Source organism: Heptranchias perlo, chromosome 13, assembly GCF_035084215.1.
Source record: "Heptranchias perlo isolate sHepPer1 chromosome 13, sHepPer1.hap1, whole genome shotgun sequence".
Lineage (NCBI taxonomy): Eukaryota > Metazoa > Chordata > Chondrichthyes > Hexanchiformes > Hexanchidae > Heptranchias > Heptranchias perlo.
In genome coordinates, this window is record NC_090337.1 from 21,281,600 (window position 1) to 21,300,531 (window position 18,932).

The 18,932-nt window shown below is 42.6% G+C and overlaps 1 protein-coding gene across 2 annotated transcripts; it reads left to right on the forward strand.

The window, feature by feature from the left end:
* The first annotated feature begins 1,994 nt into the window (after positions 1-1,994).
* On the forward strand, positions 1,995-18,601 carry LOC137331367 (D-beta-hydroxybutyrate dehydrogenase, mitochondrial-like). 2 transcript variants are annotated; one of them, XM_067995119.1, is made up of 6 exons: positions 1,995-2,129; positions 7,541-7,601; positions 9,725-9,835; positions 12,181-12,322; positions 13,245-13,397; positions 17,028-18,601. In XM_067995119.1, exons 1-6 carry the CDS (start codon positions 2,065-2,067, stop codon positions 17,495-17,497), a joined length of 1,002 nt encoding a protein of 333 aa, XP_067851220.1. In that variant the 5' UTR covers positions 1,995-2,064; the 3' UTR covers positions 17,498-18,601. The 2 variants fall into 2 exon arrangements, with proteins under 2 accessions (XP_067851220.1, XP_067851221.1); XM_067995120.1 differs by having other exon boundaries at positions 7,544-7,601.
* The last annotated feature ends 331 nt before the right edge of the window (positions 18,602-18,932 follow it).

Consider the following 18,932-nt stretch of genomic DNA (forward strand, 5'->3'; position numbering starts at 1 on the left):
ACATAGATGACCTTGTTGATCCTTAAGAGGCCCTACTCTCTCCCTAGTTACCCTTTTGCCCTTTATGTATTTGTAGAAGCTCTTTGGATTCACCTTTGCCTGATCTGCCAAAGCAATCTCATATCCCCTTTTTGCCCTCCTGATTTCTCTCTTAACTCTACTCCGGCAATCTCTATACTCTTCAAGGGATCCACTTGATCCCAGCTGCCTATGCATGTCATATGCCTCCTTCTTCTTTTTGACTAGTGCCTCAATCTCCCGAGTCATCCAAGGTTCCCTACTTCTACCAGCCTTGCCCTTCACTTTACAAGGAATGTGCTTACCCTGAACCCTGGTTAACACACTTTTGAAAGCCTCCCACTTACCAGACGTCCCTTTGCCTGCCAACAGACTCTCCCAATCAACTTCTGAAAGTTCCTGTCTAATACCATCAAAATTGGCCTTTCCCCAATTTAGAATTTTAACTTTTGGGCCAGACCTATCCTTCTCCATAGCTATCTTAAAACTAATGGAATTATGATCACTGGTCCCAAAGTGATCCCTCACTAACACTTCTGTCACCTGCCCTTCCTTATTTCCCAAGAGGAGGTCAAGTTTTGCCCCCTCTCTAGTCGGGCCATCCACATACTGAATGAGAAATTCCTCCTGAATACACTCAACAAATTTCTCTCCATCCAAGCCCCTAATGCTATGGCTGTCCCAGTCAATGTTGGGAAAGTTAAAGTCCCCTACTATTACCACCCTATTTTTCTTGCAGCTGTCTGTAATCTCCTTACATATTTGCTCCTCAATTTCCCGTTGACTATTTGGGGGTCTGTAGTACAATCCTATCAAAGTGATCTCTCCCTTCTTATTTTTCAGTTCTACCCATATGGACTCAGTGGGCGAACCCTCGGATATATCCCCTCTCACTACTGCCGTGATGTTCTCCCTAATCAAGAACGCAACTCCCCCTCCTCTCTTACCTCCTGCTCTATCTTTCCTATAGCATCTGTACCCTGGAACATTGAGCTGCCAGTCCTGCCCCTCCCTTAGCCATGTTTCAGTAATAGCTATAACATCCCAGTCCCATGTACCCATCCATGCCCTGAGTTCATCTGCCTTGCCCATCAGACTTCTTGCATTGAAATAAATGCAGTTTAATCTAGACTTCCCTTGGTCTTTGCCCTGCTTTCTCAGACCATCTGTCCGGTCATGTTCTGTACACTCTCCCTTACTGCGTTTTGTTTCTGTCACCACTTTATTTCCCACTGACTTCCTGCATCGGTTCCCATCCCCCTGCCACATTAGTTTAAACCCTCCCCAACAGCACTGGCAAACACTCCCCCTAGGACATTGGTTCCAGTCCTGCCCAGATGCAGACCGTCCAATTTGTACTGGTCCCACCTCCCCCAGAACCGGTTCCAATGGCCCAGGAATTTGAATCCCTCCAGCTTGCACCATCTCTCAAGCCACGTATTCATCTTAGCTATCCTGTCATTCCTACTCTGACTAACCCGTGGCACTGGTAGCAATCCTGAGATTACTACCTTTGAGGTCCTACTCTTTAGTTTAACTCCGAACTCCCTAAATTCAGCTTGTCGGACAGTTCATGACACTCTAGGGTGCCTTATTGCATTACACGCACTGAGGCTGGGTGCAGCCGCCGCAAAGGCTCTGTGGGGAAAGGCAACCATTTAGAGCCTTCCTGCCATTGTATACCGAGGGGCTGAAATCAGGGAAACCCCCCCCCCCCCCACCCACCTCTGGCAGAATGTAAAATTCAAATTGAGGTAATGTAGCTGTAATGAATCTGTAATCAATAATCTGTATTGAGGGAACAGGATAAGTACTTGAAAGGAAAAAAATTGCAGGGATAGGGTGGGTGAGTGGGACTAGCTAGATTTCTCTGTAACCTTTCTGTGATTCGAACACAAAGAAAGGTTCAGCTGGAGGGCGTGTTTGGGCAGCTAAACGCGGTGCATTACGGTATTTTGCCTTTGTATTACGGTAATACGAGCGTGAACCGAGTGACCTTGGAGAGCGGCTGGGACTCTGTAGAGCGGTTGTGGGTGCATTTCCAACATGTACGGTTTCGTGAGTCGGAGTGTGACGGTCGCGTTGCGGAGGGCAACACCTCCCGTGCTGAGGTAAGAGTGCGGTCAGCCGGTCACAGGGACTCGGCCCGGTTCTTTTAATCACTGGGTTTATGGGGTGAGACTGGAGCCGACGGGCTTCAGTTTAAGAGGGAAGTGAGTCAGAAGGGAACTTTAACCAGGCTGATCGGCGTCCTCGTCAGAGAAACCCTCTAGTCGTTATCTGGACTGCCTATATAAAGCTTAAATGTTCCCTTAGCTTTTTCACTCAAATCACTCTTGGGACAAGATTGTAAAAATAATTCAAATATTACGTTTGATTTTCCTTGAGCTGATGGTGGCGTCTGTCATTGAGACAGAAATTACTTGCTTTTGGGATTCAAAATTCTTTAAATATATGTCTAAGTTGCAGAGTTGAGCCCACAATGCAGAGCTTCAAATTTATGGTTAACTTGGATGTAAGAGTGTTGCCATAGGAACAGGAGTAGGCCATTCAGCAGGTCCAGCCAGTTCTGCCAATGTTAAATCATAGTTGATCTGTAGGGTAACTCCATTTATCAGTCTTTGATCCATATTCCTCCATACCCTTACCTAACAAAAAAAAATTATCAATCTCAATCTTAAATTTTAATTAACCCAACATCCAGAGCCATTTCAGAGAGTGAGTTCCAGATTTCCACTACCATTTGTGTGGAAAAAGTGCTTCCTGATTTTACTCTCAAATGGTCTAGCTCTAAGATTCTACCCTTCTTCACCCTACTCTCCATAGACTTGATTCCCATTTCACCACTTTTAAATGACTTCTTAATTGGTCTATTTAACCATATATTTAGTCATCTCTCCTAATGTCCCTGTGTATTGTTGCTATCCATTTCTCTGAAGATTATTTAACTTGGTCTGAGGATGAAATCAACAATATTTGAAGTTAAGAATTTTTATTGTGTGTGTGTATATATATATATATATATATCCATTACTTAGGGTAATGAGGGAGGAGGAGAAGACTCTGCTACAGCAGCTGATTTCATTTAATTGGTTAGGGACAGGAGATTATTAAGAATAAGGTACTTTCACACTAATGGAGCACTGCAGACTGTTCTTCATTCAGCTGTCCTATTCCATGATGTAACCCATCGGCATTGTAAAGCCATGAAAATGGGGGTCTACAAATATCATTGGCCTACACCTGCTAGTTAAAGTAAATGCAGGAAATCAGTCTTGTGCCTTTGTACTCAGTCTCTAATGGAACAGTCAATGGCAGACACTTTTCTGAAACGGGTTCAAAAGTCCTGTCAAGTCGTCGTGTTTACAAATGGAAATGATTGCCATGTTCAAAGTTCAAAAACTGTCTTTCAATTTATATCCTGGAGTTTTCTTGATTTACCCTTAGGCAGGGGGAGGTTATGCAGAATGTTTCCTTGCGCGATAAAGTTGGTTGGATAGAATTTTTTAATATTTCAAAATATACTTTATTTCATAAAATTTAAAGATACATACAGTTCAATGTAAAGGACACAATTTCAAGCAATGTAGTTCAAACCAATACAATGCAGATTGTACACAATGATTCCATTATTACAATTCAAAACACTGTACGTATCTTCAACATTCTATACATTACAAAGTGGGGTGGCCTTACATGGTGACCTTTCCCCATGGAGCCTTTGCATAGTCCACACCTCACTTCAGTGCATCCCACAGCACATACTCCTGGACCTTTGAGTATGCCAGTCGGCAACACTCGGTCGTAGACAGCTCCTTCAGATGGAAGACCAACGGGTTTCAGGTAGACCAGAGGGCCTCCTTCACAGAGTTGATTGTCTTCCAGCAGCAGTTGATATCTGTCTTGGTGTGTCCTGTGGAGCACAGCATTCTGTGTTACCGAGCTGTTGGGGATGAACTGGGACAGATACCAATGCAGCGCTCTCCGCACCTTCTGCGCAAAGGGGTAGTCCATCAGGAGGTGAATGATGGTCTCATTCCCACCGCAGCCTTGAGAGTAGCTCGCAGTGGCGCTGAGATTCCGTGCGTGTTGGAAGGACCGCACTGGGAGGGCCCGTCTCACCATCATCCAGACTACATCCTGGTGCCTGTTCGTCAGTTTTGGCGATGAGACGTTCTGCCAAATGGAATCGACGAGTCAGGGAAGTGCCCGATTGGATCCACCCTCTCCTTTCCCTGCAGGACTCTCGGAACGTTCCGTGCCAACCACTGTCTGACGGCCTTGTGGTCGAAGGGGTTCCACCTTAGGAACTTCTCCACCTGGGACAGGTGGTGGGGACAGTCTAGCTGGACAGGACATCCTGCGTCTGTGGCCAGACCCAGCTGCCTCTGATAGGTAGAAACTCAGCATGTAGTGACACTTGGTGTTTGTGTACTGGGACTCTACACGCATCCTGAGGCAGCCACACACTAAAGTGGCCATTAGGATCAAAGCGACATTGGGAATGCTCGTTTTCTACCCCCCCCCCCCACCCCCCCCACCCCTTGCCTGGGGGCTTGTAGGGGCTGGGTGTTCCTGCAGACGGGTTCTACCTTTGGACCTCCAGACAAAGTGGAAGATAGCTCGGGTAACTGACGGCGGATTGGCGGGGAAGGGGCCAGACCTTGGCCACAGAGCAACACGAGTACCTCACGTTTTATCACCAGGTTCCTGCTGGTTATGGAGAGGGAGTGCCCCACCCACATACCAAGCTTCTGTTTGGCCTTGGTGACCCACTCCTCCCAGTTCTTGGTGCAGGCCTGGGGCCCCCCGAACCAGATCCCCAGCACCTTCAGGTAGTCGGACCTGATGGTGAAGGATCGGATCTCCCACCTGTCAAAGAACATGGCCCCACTCTTACTTTGGTTCACTCTGGCCCCCGAGGCCAGTTCGAAATGGTTGCAGGTGCCCATCAGTCTCTGGACTGACTGCTGATCGGAACAAAAGACGGTGAGGTTGTCCACGTACAGGGAAGCCTTAACCTGAGAGCCTCCGCTGCCTGGGATCATCACCCCCACCCCCAGATACCTGCATCCTTCCTGATGTACAGCTCAATACAACATACAAACAAGACCACAGAGAGGACAGCCCTGCCTGACTCCAGATCTGATCGGAAAGCTCTCCGACACCCACCCGTTGACTAGGACTGTGCTACGGATGTCCACATAGAGCAGTCGGATCCAATTGTGGATTCCCTCCCCAAACCCCATTTTGGAGAACACGTCCATCTTGTACATGTGGGATATTCTGTCGAAGGCCTTCTCCTGGTCCAGGCTGAGGCAGGTGTTCACCCCCACCGTCCTGCACGTGGGCGATCATATCCCTGAGCAAGGCTATCAGATCTTCCTGGTGGGTACAGTACAGGTCTGGTTGGATAGTCAATTATATGTGATCTGTGGAAGTGATGGGCTGAATACCCTTTTTCCATAACTTTAGACTACCTTTTACACTAACACTTTTGGTTTGGAGTGTACATCAGGGCAAAAATGGCAGTACAACTAAAGACTGTTGAGCGCAGCAAGTCCTGAGGTGTAAGACCCCTCCAGAAATCTGTCATATTGGCTAACTCAATTTGGTAGAGCTCTCCCCTTTGAAGCAGAAGGCTTTGTGTTTAGACCCCACTGAAGTTGAGCACATAATTTAGACTGACCGTTTTATGCAGTGCTGAGGGAATACTGCATTGTCGAAGGTGCTGGCTTTCAGGTGAGATACTAAACCAAGATCCCATCTGCCTGCCCAGATGAATATAAAAGATCCCCTTGGCACTATTTGAAGACAGGGGAATTCTACTGATGTCCTGGTCACCATTCTTCTCTCAACCAACACCATCAAAATGCAGATGATCTAGTCATTCATTCACTTGCTGTTTGTAGTGTAAATTGGCAACTGTATTTGCCAATATAACAAGTGGCTGTACTTTTTTAAAGTAATCCATTATTTATAGAGTTTTGGGATGTGATAAGCTGCTCTAAAATTGCAAGTTCTTTCTTGGCTTCAATTTATACCCATATACCACATTCTCTGAAGATAATAGTTATGTCTTTATACTAGAGCTGTTTTATGCTGTAATACACAGCCCTCCAGCTGGTTAGAAAAAGCAGCCAAGTTCCTGTCTTCTATCCAGTGATCCCTGTTACAAAATGTGTGCATATGGCTGTTTGGCAAAGACAGGCATAGGCTTTGTTATGATGCATGCTGCCTTCCCCCCCCCCCCCCCCCCCAATTCCCACATGGGTGAATAGCTTGCTCTCTAGGCTCAAAAATGAAGAATGGCCACTTGGACATGGAACTATAGCTATCATTAAGCACTGCCTCTAAAAGGAATGAGAGTTGGGGGGGAAAAAGTAAAATAAAGCATTTTTCTCCTCCTTGATATAAATTCAGTCTTTGTAGAAGTTGTGAATGGTGAATCAGCAGTTTCCTGTGCAAGAAGTCACATATCTTGAGGTTTGTTGCACAAGTGAAGTTGGGCAATCTCCTGGTTAGAGAAGTCATTCAGCAAACTATTTTTTATTCGTTCATGGGATAGCATTTATTGCCCATCCCTAATTGCCCTTGAGAAGGTGGTGGTGAGCTGTCACCTTGAACCGCTGCAGTCCGTGTGGTGAAGGTTCTCCCACAGTGCTGTTAGGAAGGGAGTTCCAGGATTTTGACCCAGTGATGATGAAGGAACGGCGATATATTTCCAAGTCGCGATGATGTGTGACTTGGAGGGGAACATGCAGGTGGTGTTGTTCCATGTGCCTGCTGCTCTTGTCTTTCTAGGTATAGAGGTTGCGGGTTTGGGAGGTGCTGTCAAAGAAGCCTTGGCGAGTTGCTGCAGTGCATCCTGTGGATGGTACACACAGCAGCCGCAGTGCGCCGGTGGTGAAGGGAGTGAATGTTTAGGGTGGTGGATGGGGTGCCAATCAAGCGGGCTGCTTTGTCCTGGATGGTGTCGAGCTTCTTGAGTGTTGTTGGAGCTGCACTGATCCAGGCAAGTGGAGAGTATTCCATCACACTCCTGACTGAAATAGAAAAGGCCAATCTAGTTTAGACTACCAATTAATCCTGTATTACTATTACCCAACTACCTTGATAAGCCCATATGTCTCTACTCCACTGAATCATGCACTTATTCATTTGCCTTTGAATTTTTCCAGCAAGTGCACAGTAGTTAGTCTTCATGTTAAACTCACTTTCCTTCGCTGTTAGTTGTATTCTCTCCTGATTCCAGACTCATTATTTATCTACATTTTCCATACTGGTGCAGCCTCCTGTGAGTATGTAAGGAATACATGTGGCTTCCCTTGCTTATCTGGTTCGTATATTCACCACCCTTTGTGTAAAGTAATTGAATCTAAAATGCCTGTTCACCTTATGTCTCATGAACTTGAGTCCATGCTACATGTTAGATGTGTTCTTTCATTCTCCTAAAATTTAACTAAACTATTATTAAACCTTGCGCACAATAATTTATGTTCTTTGTTATCCTGTGTTTCAGTAGAGTGCAGCCAGCAATTTGCACCACAACTGTTCGATCACTTGCAAGCCAGCCGGAAGTGGTGAGTAGCTCAATGTAATGGAAGGCTTTCTGTTCCAAAGTGAAATAGTTAAAAGCCATTAAAATATATGCAAGAAAACTTTAAAGTTAAGTGAAACCTGTTTGTAGTAAGCTCCATGTTATAGTGGAAAAAGTTCAGCATTATAGATTGTGTATTGACTCAACGTAGTAACACTCCTATTCAATGTCAACCACGGGGTGGGGAATAAGGGCAGTTTATTCTCATAAATTCAGAGCATGTTATGGGTGGGAGTTGAAGGTTAGCTGTCTGTGGAAAGTATGCTGTGCAGAGTGCATTAGTAGCATGCCAGATTGCTGACTGCAAACTAAGCCCTAGCTTGATATTTGTGTAAGCACAACACATGGATTCGATAGTGAAAATGTGTCATGGAAAACAAGGGTTAAATTTGTTTCATCAAAACTTGATCAGAGACCTTAATCTAAGTTAATCTAAATTAAAAGCAAAAAAAAAACTGCAAATGCTGAAAACACAGCAGGTCAGTCAGCATTTGTGGTGTAACGCTTCATTAGAACTGGAAAAGTAAATAAATAGAATTGGAAGAAAGGAGGGGGGAGGAGGATAAATACAAGAGGAAGTATGGGTGAAACCTGCTGATCGGATAAAAACAGGAGACAGTTCAATGACTGCCGTGATCTTTAGACTATACGAATAAGCATAATAAAAGAATGTGTGAATTGATGAGGCGGGAGGGGGCAGGAAATCAGGTCTGAAATTAAAACCGGTAATGCTGGCAAAACAGAGCAGGGCCCAACAGTCTGCTTTTCTTTTTGGCCTAGCCTAGAAATGAGGCAGAAGTTTGCATTATATTAATTTTGGAGATGAGATTCTTTTAATTTACCCAACAATGGAACTGGTGATCAATTTGAGGCCTTTTTGGGAGAAGAGTTAAGTTCCCAGGATCCCTTAGCTAGAGCTAGTTTTAGAAAAGTTTGATGGAACTTGCATTATGGTATTCATATAGCCTGATTTGAGTAGAGGTTTGACTGCATCTCCAGAAGAATGGCTACAATGGCATCGAACTGGAATACCGTTAACTCTAACTTCCTTCCATGTTCTAGCAGAACATAAATTTAGAATGATTTTATTGATTGGCTGTGAAAAAAATGAATTTTAAGTTTGAGAACATAAGAACATATGAAATAGGAACAGTAGTAGGCCATATGGCCCCTCAAGCCTGTTCCGCCATTCAGTAAGATCATGGCTGATCTTCTACCTCAACTCCACTTTCCCGCCCTATCCCCATATCCCTTGATTCCCTTAGTGTCCAAAAATCTGTCACTCTGTCTTGAATATACAATCTTTTGTAGGCTGTATAAATATAATTTTTAGAATTTTCCCACTTGTCTGTCTAGTGTGTCTAGTCGCATTAGTTCTCGGGATCACTCACTCACAAGCTAACTGATCTTTGTGAGCCAGCTGAGGACAGAACGGAGCGAAGAGTCACTTCTACAGGAAGATGCAAACCGGAAGAAGAATTGACCAGTGGTGTTTGTGTACATCTCCTAGTGGCTACCTAATTACAAAGCAGTGTTGGCAGAGCCTGAGAAGATTTGCTTTCACTGAGTTGGGAGTGGGATGATATTAGAGGAGTAAGAAAAAAAAATGATAAATGTTAGAAAGAGAAAACATGGATGTCAGCCTTGACTCTGTTAGTAGCACCTTTGCCTCCTGAATCAGAAGGTTGTGGGTTCAAGTCCCAATCCAGAGACTTGAGTACATAATCTAGGCTGACACTTCAGTGCTGCACTATTGCAGGTGCTATCTTTCAGATGAGACATTAAAGCAAGGCCTCATCTGCCCCCTCAAGTGGCATTAGATCCTATGGCACTATTTGAAGAGCAACAGTGTTCTCCCTGGTGCCCTGGCCAATATTTATCCCTCAACCAATATCATAACATTGTGGTCATTATCGCATTGCTGTTTGTGGGAGCTTGCTGTGCACAAATTGGCTGCCGCATTTCCTACATTACAACAGTGACTACACTTCAAATGTACTTCATTGCCTATAAATCACTTTGGGATGTCCTGAGTTTGTGAAAGTTTGACAAAAATGCAAGTTCTTTCTTGAAACATTATGATTTTCTTTTTATTATTTAAACCAGAACGAAGGCAAAAGTATCTTCATCACAGGATGTGACACTGGATTTGGATTTTCATTGGCTGAACACCTGCATGAAAAAGGGTTCAGAATATTTGCAGGATGCCTGTTAAAGGTAGATATTATTGCCTCTTAGTTGCACAAGGTTGGAGAATTAGCTTCAAAGCAAAGTGGAATGTTTTATCCATAAGGGTTCTTATAAAAGTAATTGATTTAGAACAGGATCTTAATATTTTAATGCTTTAGCAAATGATAAAAGGAGCAGAAACTGACATTTTGCACAAAATTATTAAAGGGATTCTCCAGAAGGTCTATAATGCTTTATAATGGGGATCTCCTTAAATGGAAAATAATTAATATTTACTGTAATTTTTACTGTGCACTTATGATTGGTCTGATGGTAGTTGTCCTATTAACTGAGGCAAATTGTCTGACCAAGTGCTGTCTGTCTTCAGCCTGCTTCATTGCCGTGTCTCAGCTGCTGAGAAAGAAACTCTGATCATGAAAGCTTTTGTAGTTATAATTGTTAGAAAAATACATTGTGCTGGTAACTTGTAAGGAACCTCAAGATGGATCTAAATACATAGGACTGTACAGAATAAATGTTTAGTCTTTCCAATTAACAAGCAAATTTTTATTAAGTTTCAAGTGCAAGGAGATCATTATCTTAGCAATTCCTTATAGTATTGGAGGCTGAAGCTAAATTGATCCTCACCCTTGTTTAGATTCAGCTCAAACTAATAATTGAGAAGTTTTCTCTCTCTTGCAGTTATAAGGGTTTTACGTGGAAATTAATTGAAGCAAGTGTTACTCATGTTGAGATAGGGTCCCCTTTTTGTGGGCACTCAGCCCTAGGTTACCCTTCCAGTAATTTGCTTGGCAGTCCCAATTGGGTATAACAAGGCTTTGTTGTAACATCATCAGAATCATCAATACACACAGTATTTAAGCAACAACAGCAGAATTCAAGGTTGGTATTACCCAGTTCCAAGTCTTCTGGACAGCAGCGCAGCATGGTAGATTTCATTCTCTGCTGTGTTTAGATCTTTTGTGGCTTTTGATTTATAACTTTCCTTATACTTTTGTTGGATACCCCACTCTTGCATTTGCTGAAACTCATCTAAAATGCACAGAATGAGTGTCTTTCCACAATTTGGCTTTAAACGGCTTGTTTCTTACAAAGATTGCTGTGTCTTTGTTTGCCTCAATTAGGTGTGAATTTCCTGTACTTGATTGATCTTTGTTTATCAAGTAACAAGGTCAAAGGCCGTTAAAGTAATTTTTAACAGTTAATGGGATTATCCACAGTATTATGCTTTTGATGGAATTATCTTTGTTTCCTTTGTTAAATTTTGACCAGCTCTGTTTTATCTTATACTTTCCTGGGCAAACGTGGTCTCAAGTGACGTCATTTGCATCTTTACAATAGAAAGTCAATTGCTAGGCATGGACATGTTTTGACTCTTGATCTGAGGGTTACCTTGTACAGAACGTACGTTGCTGACAACTGCTTTGTACAGACCGACCGTCTCAACGACATCTGTTCCCTGATCAATAGAGATTCATCAGCAGAACTGCCAGTTCTTGTGTTATATTCCATTCTTCTATTTGATCCTTTGTGCACTGGGCACTTTTTAGTATTAGCTTGCAACTTTTATTCTTTAACAGTATTATGGATTGATATAAAGTTGAAAAGTCCAAGTTCTAGTGTCTGCTCGGATTCAAACGTCTATTCAGCTCAGCTGTTAACAGATTAATGTTCACCTGTATTGAATCCAGCATTCTGCTCAAGAGACTGTGAATGTACAAAATGTGAGTGGAATATTTGGATTATTTTGGGGACCAATATGATATCCCTGAAGAAATTCTGCAAGTAGCTTTTTTTAAAAAAAAACTTTCTCCCCACTTTGTCCTAAAAGTATTGACTCCTGCTAGAGTAGAAGTCTATGGATGCTGGTTTCCCTCTAGTACTTCACAGGAGTGACAGTTTTAGATGTGAATCTGAAGATTATTTTACCATGAGGGTATCACAGCCAAGCCCAATCCTGTCCTTACCCTATGTCCACTTACTTTCCAATTAATGTTTTGGCTGTGGTCCATATTGGTCAAAATCTAAGTGCTGTGTACTCAGTTCTACAGTTGAACATTTTGACCTTTATGCACCCCAATATTAAATGTCCTGCTGTGACAGGAATATGTCCGTGCTGTTTGATAACAGGAGTGAGATTGCATGAAATCAAACCAATATTAACTTTCCCTTCCTTTCTTGGTGTGGCAGGTGGCTCACCTCCACTACTGCCCTAAGATAACCTGAGTATCAAACTCAGCCTGTGGGAAATCTTGTGCTACCACTTCACAGGGATGTATTAAGCTGCTGTGAATACAGAATGCATGGTGACTGTTAGAGATGAATTGCAACCTTTTACAGATTCTATGCTGATGGTAAATTTCTGCTTTCAGGATAAAGGTGGGGAAGGGACAAAGAAGCTGGAGGATATGAAGAGTAATCGAATGGTTGTCGTCCAGTTAGATGTTTGCAAAGATGAGGAGGTAGAGAGAGCAGTAGAGTTTGTGAGTGAACGTTTAACGGGTACAGAAAAAGGTCAGTTGGCTTTAAGAGCCCACCTTTACATTTATTTAAATAGAATTTATGGTAATTTATGTGCACACCCAATATTTATAAAAGCTTTAGGATTTTTAGAAATCCTTTTTTTTAAAAAAAAAAGTTTTCTCCAAAGCTTTTAGAGCTGTTCAGTGCAGCATTGCTTCCTTCAGTCAGGAGGAAAGTGCATTCAGGGTATGATTTCTCTATTGCTGTTTATATAGCACTCTTATAAACACAGAGAAAAATTGAGTGGGTGGAAGGAGGAATCCTGTTATGCTGCTTGAAGTACATTTCATGTCTGCTGATAGTGGAATTTAGGGTGTGTATTTAGAACAATGAAAGATATGTAAGTGGAAGAAAAGTAAAGGGAGTATTTTTGGTTCAAAGTACTTTTTTTTGCATTAGAAAATGGAAATTTTAGCACAACATAAGCACCTCTTGCTAAGCTTTGGTAATTCCAGTTGCTGATAGTTCCCCCTTGTATTCTGGAGTAGCTCTATTGCAAGCAGTCAGATTGCAACATCAGATTGGCTTGAGCGCTGCAGCGCAGCTGCTTGATTTGGAAGTCATGCTACAGGATGGGGTGCAGTTTTTTTTTTCTGCTGTTTGCAACGGACACAGTCAGGGACACCAGGATCCTACGAGTAATTGACACCACTGGAGAAGCCTAGCAGGGAGAGAGAACCTACTTAAAGGTTTCCATGTCAGTGATAGAATTGATTTTTATTAAGAGTTGAAAAAGTATCTAGCAAGTGTTTTCTGACATGAAAAAGGAGTACTTTAATGAAAAAGTACTTCCCTCGCACTTTCCTTCTTTAAAGGATAAGTATTAGGTTAAATATTGTTATCATTAATCTGGCATTTCAAATATGTCTCTTGACTGAAATATCTCAAAACACTAATTGCCTCCTTTTATTAGGTCTTTGGGGTCTGATTAACAATGCTGGTATCTCAACTTTTGGGGAAGTAGAGTTCACCACCATGAAAACTTATAAGGAGGTTGCAGAGGTTAACCTGTGGGGAACTATCCGTGTGACCAAGGGTTTCCTTCCCTATATTCGCAGAGCAAAAGGTGAGTGAAGATTAGCTTGAGTAGTGTGTGTGGTGCCAAACAGTTGCCTGGGTATTCAATAACCAATTGGATAGGACATTACCCCAGTGTGTTGACATATGGAGATTGATTTTCATAAATAGTGTAAATCAGGCAGGTAATGGGCAGGGCATCCACTCTGCTTGCCTGATGACATTGGCAAGATGCACTGATCCATTTTTGTGGTTGAGCTTCATTATAATCATAGAATCATAGAATTAAAGAGAATTTACAGTTCAGAAGGAGGCCATTCGGCCCATCGTGTCCACACTGGCCGAAAATGAGCCCCCCCCAGCCTAATCCCACTTTCCAGCACTTGGTCCATAGCCTTGTAAGTCACGGCACTTCAGGTGCACATCCAGGTACTTTTTAAATGAGTTGAGGGTTTCTGCTTCTACCACCATTTCACGCAGTGAGTTCCAGATCCCTACCATCCTCTAGGTGAAAATTTTTTTCCTCTACTCGCTTTAAATCTATGCCCGCTGGTTATTGACCTCTCTGCCATGGGAAATAGGACCTTCCTATCCACTCTATCTAGGCCCCTCATAATTTTGTACACCTCAATTAAATCACCCCTCAGCCTCCTCTGTTCCAGAGAGAACAACCCCAGCCTATCCAATCTTTCCTCATAGCTAAACATTCTCCAGTCCTGGCAACATCCTCGTAAATCTCCTCTGTACCCCCTCCAGTGCAATCACATCCTTCCTGTAATGTGGTGACCAGAACTGTACACAGTACTCAAGCTGTGACCTAACCAGTGTTTTATACAGTTCCAGCATAACCTCCTTGCTCTTATATTCCATGCCTCTGCTAATAAAGGAAAGTATTCCATTTGCTTTTTAACCACCTTCTCTACATTGGTGAGCTGCCGGCACAAGTCACGCTCTCTATAGGCAGCTCACTCTCACCAATTTTTGACATTGGGAAATCCAGCAGGGCTGCTGCTATTTAAAGGCAGCCTGCACCTCTTAAAGAGAAGGTGCACTTTTCATATGCCAGTTACTGGCACTCGTTCAGAATCTGCTGGCAAGATGACTGCATCTAGGGCCCCCAGATTTTTGGATGGTGTTTGGAGGTGCTAATTGAGCAACAGGGAGGACATATTCCCCTGAGTAGCACCTGCTGCCCAAAAGAATTTCACAGCAGCAATGGAGAGGTGGCAGAGTAAGCATTGTTCCCAAAACTTGGCAGCAATGCAGAAACAAATTATCATCTCCAGAACTGTTAAGGTAAGACTTTGCTGCACATCTCTTACACTCAGCACAGCTCTGCACCACCATAATTCAGCCCCAACATTAGTAATCCTTCCCTCCCCGCTTCTCGTGCCTCTCCTTGAATCACAACAGGACACTTCACTGCTCCTCTTTCTGCTTGCACAAACTCTCAGGACTTGCTACTGCCTTTGCAAAGGCTTCATCCTCTTGTCCATACCTGCTGCTTCTTCCTCCTCATTTTGCACACTATCCTAAGCTGCCTCACACATATTCAAACCCCTTCAACAGAGCACACACTAACCCACTACCACTCTTCTTGTAGAAGAAGCTGGCACACAGCACAAGGAAGTATGCAAGATCAGAAGGCAGTCCTGCCTCTATCACACCAATTGTTGAATACATTGGACTGCCTGCCAGGGAGCTTCCATAGCATTTCCGTGTGGAGGAGTCCATTACCAACTTGTGTGGGGTGCTGGTGCATGGCATTGATGCTCTGCAGTCATCCATGTCACTTGTGATTACCTCAATGGATAATACACCTGGTCTCCATGCAGGAGTCTGACACCAGCAATAGCATCTCAGGAGTGCTCTTACTGGGGTCTTGCAGGCTCTGGGCTCCACCATCACCTCTGCCTTGGACAGCTAGGAGACTGAATGGATAGGGGCTCTAGTTGGATCACTGATCTCCCAGAGTCAGTTCACCATAGATTGATGTGAGAGCTGAGCTGCAGTCCTGCAATGGGAAGGGACCATGTTGCCATCTCAGGATGACAGCATGTCTAGACTGTCGTGACTTTCTCAACCAATGTTTGCACTGGTGCCAGAAAACCAGCTGGGCCAAACTTGTGTTTACTAAGCAAACACTTTCCCCATTGACAACTGGCAGCAGCAGGCAAGGGCTCTGGGGCTTCCTCAGATTGCAGGATTCCCCTAAGCTTGAAGTGCCATATGTTTGATGTTGCTGATAATCCCCTGTGGCAGCCTGGAGGGAGCTGAAGGCAAAGAAGTTGAGGGCTGCAGTGACCTTGACTGCAACAGGTAATGTGCTAGCTGTGGGAGTTGCTTGTAGGTCTTATTTTATGAAGTGACACAACTCTGATAGCCTCCCTAGAGTCACACAGCTTCCTTATGCACTGATCCTTGGATTGCAGATATGTTGTCCTGGGCCTATACACTAAGGATTTCTGAATGCGTTCCTCCCTGCAGCTCTCTGTGCTCCTTCCTCCTAAGCCTCTTCCTCTAGCCAGAAGCCCTTTAAGTGAGAACGTTCTACAGCCACCACAAGCACAATGGCATGGTCTATGTAGCCAAAAACCACAAAGTAATAGAAGCAAAATATCTCAACCTTTCCAGTAGTTCACCTGCGAGCAGGTGAAGTTCCCTTTTAAATATCGCTAGAAAGGCCATCTTCAGACTTAACCTGCCGACAAACCATGGGCAATACAAGAAACTAGCGATAGCAATACGGGTGGAGACCAAATTGGCTTCGAGATCTAGGCTTGTGCAGGTTTTGGATGGGAGTGCTGGCTGCCTATGTAGAGGCCTGCTCAAATTGCCTTGGGTGGCAAGTGAGCAGTAAAATTTTCAGCTTGCCACCGCCTCATTCACCCTGAGGAACCAAAAGTTAGTGAGACAAAAATTGCCCCTATGATGTGCTGTGATGTCCATGTTGGTGCTTAATGAAAGGAGCCCTTTCTCATTAGATATCTACCAGGCAAGTTTGGAAAGAAACATGCATGGATATGCATGTCTCATCAGTGATTGATGTGAACAGATTTGCCATGAGTTTATAAAAGGGAGAAAAAAACTAAACTAATCCAACCTGCCCTTATCAATTCTGCATTGCATTGATAGTCTATTTGGAACATATTTTCTCTTTGAAAGTATTGAATCGGTACTTAAACCAACCTAAAGCTTCCATCTTGAGTAATTTCAGAGATCAAGAGTTTTTGTACATTCATCTGCTGTACCGTGGTGTGGTAGGACACAATTTCTTTTGCAGATTCCATGCACGTTGCTCAGCCCGTTTACTGAGAAGGGGAGATAGAACAAGGAAAAACTAAGCCTACTTGTTCAATCATTCCTCACTGTGTCCAGTTCAAGCCCACATTAGTCATGACCTGAAAATGGAACAATCCTGATTTGTTGGGAAATGGCTAAGGAGGCAAGAGGATAGAACTTACAAAATAAATAATGGATTTTTTTTTGTTTTGAAACTAATTTTTGTGTGAATACACTGAGCTTTATACTTTAAAACTTTGTAATCACATGAAACACTGAATACAACAATCTACTTGGAAATGACCTTGATTTGACGTATTGAAGAATGAATAATATATGAAGTCTCTATTTATGTAATGATGCAATGTTTTAATCTCCCATTCTTTCTTGTGTAAAGGCCGTGTGGTTAACATCACAAGTATGCTGGGACGGATGGCCAATCCTGCTCGTTCCCCTTATTGTGTCACTAAATTTGGAGTCGAGGCATTCTCGGACTGCTTGCGCTATGAAATGCATCGCTGGGGTGTTAAAATTAGTGTTGTTGAACCTGGTAACTACATAGCCGCCACCAATCTTTACACTCCTGAACGCGTCAAAATGATCACAGATAAAATGTGGAATGATCTGCCGGACATCATCCGTAAGGATTATGGGAAGAAATACTTTGATGAACAGATTGCAAAAATGGAATCTTACCTTGTGGGTGGTTCCACAGACACATCATTGGTTATTAACAATGTCACTCACGCATTGACCTCTGCATCCCCATACACCCGCTACAATCCAATGGATTACTACTGGTGGTTGAGAATGCAGATTATGACCCACTTTCCAGCTGCTATATCTGACCGGATATACATTCATTGAAGTGATTGTAATCGGATACCTGTTTAAAAGATGCCGTATTCCGTCTTACTGATTAAATTAATGCTGTACGGTGATTATGATTGTGTTTAAATATAAAATTTACACAATGGGATCACTAAGGAATGCACTGTTCTATAAATTCTCCTTAGTGGTTACCACTGCTTGAATTTTTCAGGTTTTAGCCAAATCTAATAGTGTTTATGGCCACAATTTATGGTATCAATTTCCAAACTTGTTCCATAGTGACACAGAAGGGACAGTATAACTCTGGAGTCAAGTCCTCATCTGGCTCCAGAAATGCAGTCTTGGGAAACTACTCAGGGAGGCTGTTCCACATCGCATAGCCTTAATTTCAAATGGAGTGTAGATCCAATGCAATATTAAGTCTAGTTCAAGAAATGTTCAGGGGGATCTGGGTACTTTATGAACTTGAGCAGAGATTTTTTTTAATGTTTTAGGATCGCTGGTACCTGTGCTCAAACTACTCAACGTTTGCAGCTGGGAGCTAAACTCTGTACAGATGTGAGAATGCAATTCCAGCCAAGCGGTATAAATTGGGCACAGCTAGCTGCAAATTGATTCAGTAGCTACTGGTCTCAGACTTGTAACGCATTAGTGTTACATGTTCGTATAAGTTGCTCTGTCGGAAATACAAACACTTTTACTAAATTCAAAAACACAGCCTGTTTTCATGTGACTGCATATATTAAGATCTGTTCAACTTCCTGAAAAGGCTATGAAGTAAATTGTGTAGATTTTATTTTTAACATGCTTTTTAGAGTTAACAAAGTATCTTAATTACTGTTGGGTTTTTTTGGTGGGAAAGTGGGAAAAATGACTAATCTTATGAATTGGTGCAGTTGAAGTTGCTAGGATACCTTGACATGGAAGTGATTTGTTCGTATTTAAGAAAAAGTTAATGAAATGATGTGAAATGAAATTGTAATAAACCTCAAACCTCAAAGTGCTGAGCAACAGAACTTATCTATTGTAATTAAATTGAAAGTTGATCACTTCAAAAATGTTTAAATGTTTTTGGTGAATTATATTTAGGGTCCACAGTCGAAACATTAGAAAGCCAATAAAATCACACTGATCAGAAAACTTTGAGGTGAATGTTTATTTTGATAGCACTGGAAATTTTAGGAAAAAAACAAAATCACCAGGTGCTTTCCATAATTGTGCCAGATTGATTTTAAAAATCAATCTGCATAATACCAGGAAACTTGTGAACAAGGGGGTTTGTGCCACAAAATTTTTCAACCCCAGTTTCTGCTGATTTTTGCAATGGAAATAATTGAAGCTCTGAAAACACTCAATTTGGTGATACCAAAAAACTGGTCAAAATAAATCCCAACATCAAAAACAAGGACATTAAATTGGAATATAGTTATTGCTGCTATAAATAACTTATCATTTTGGCAATCTAAATTCA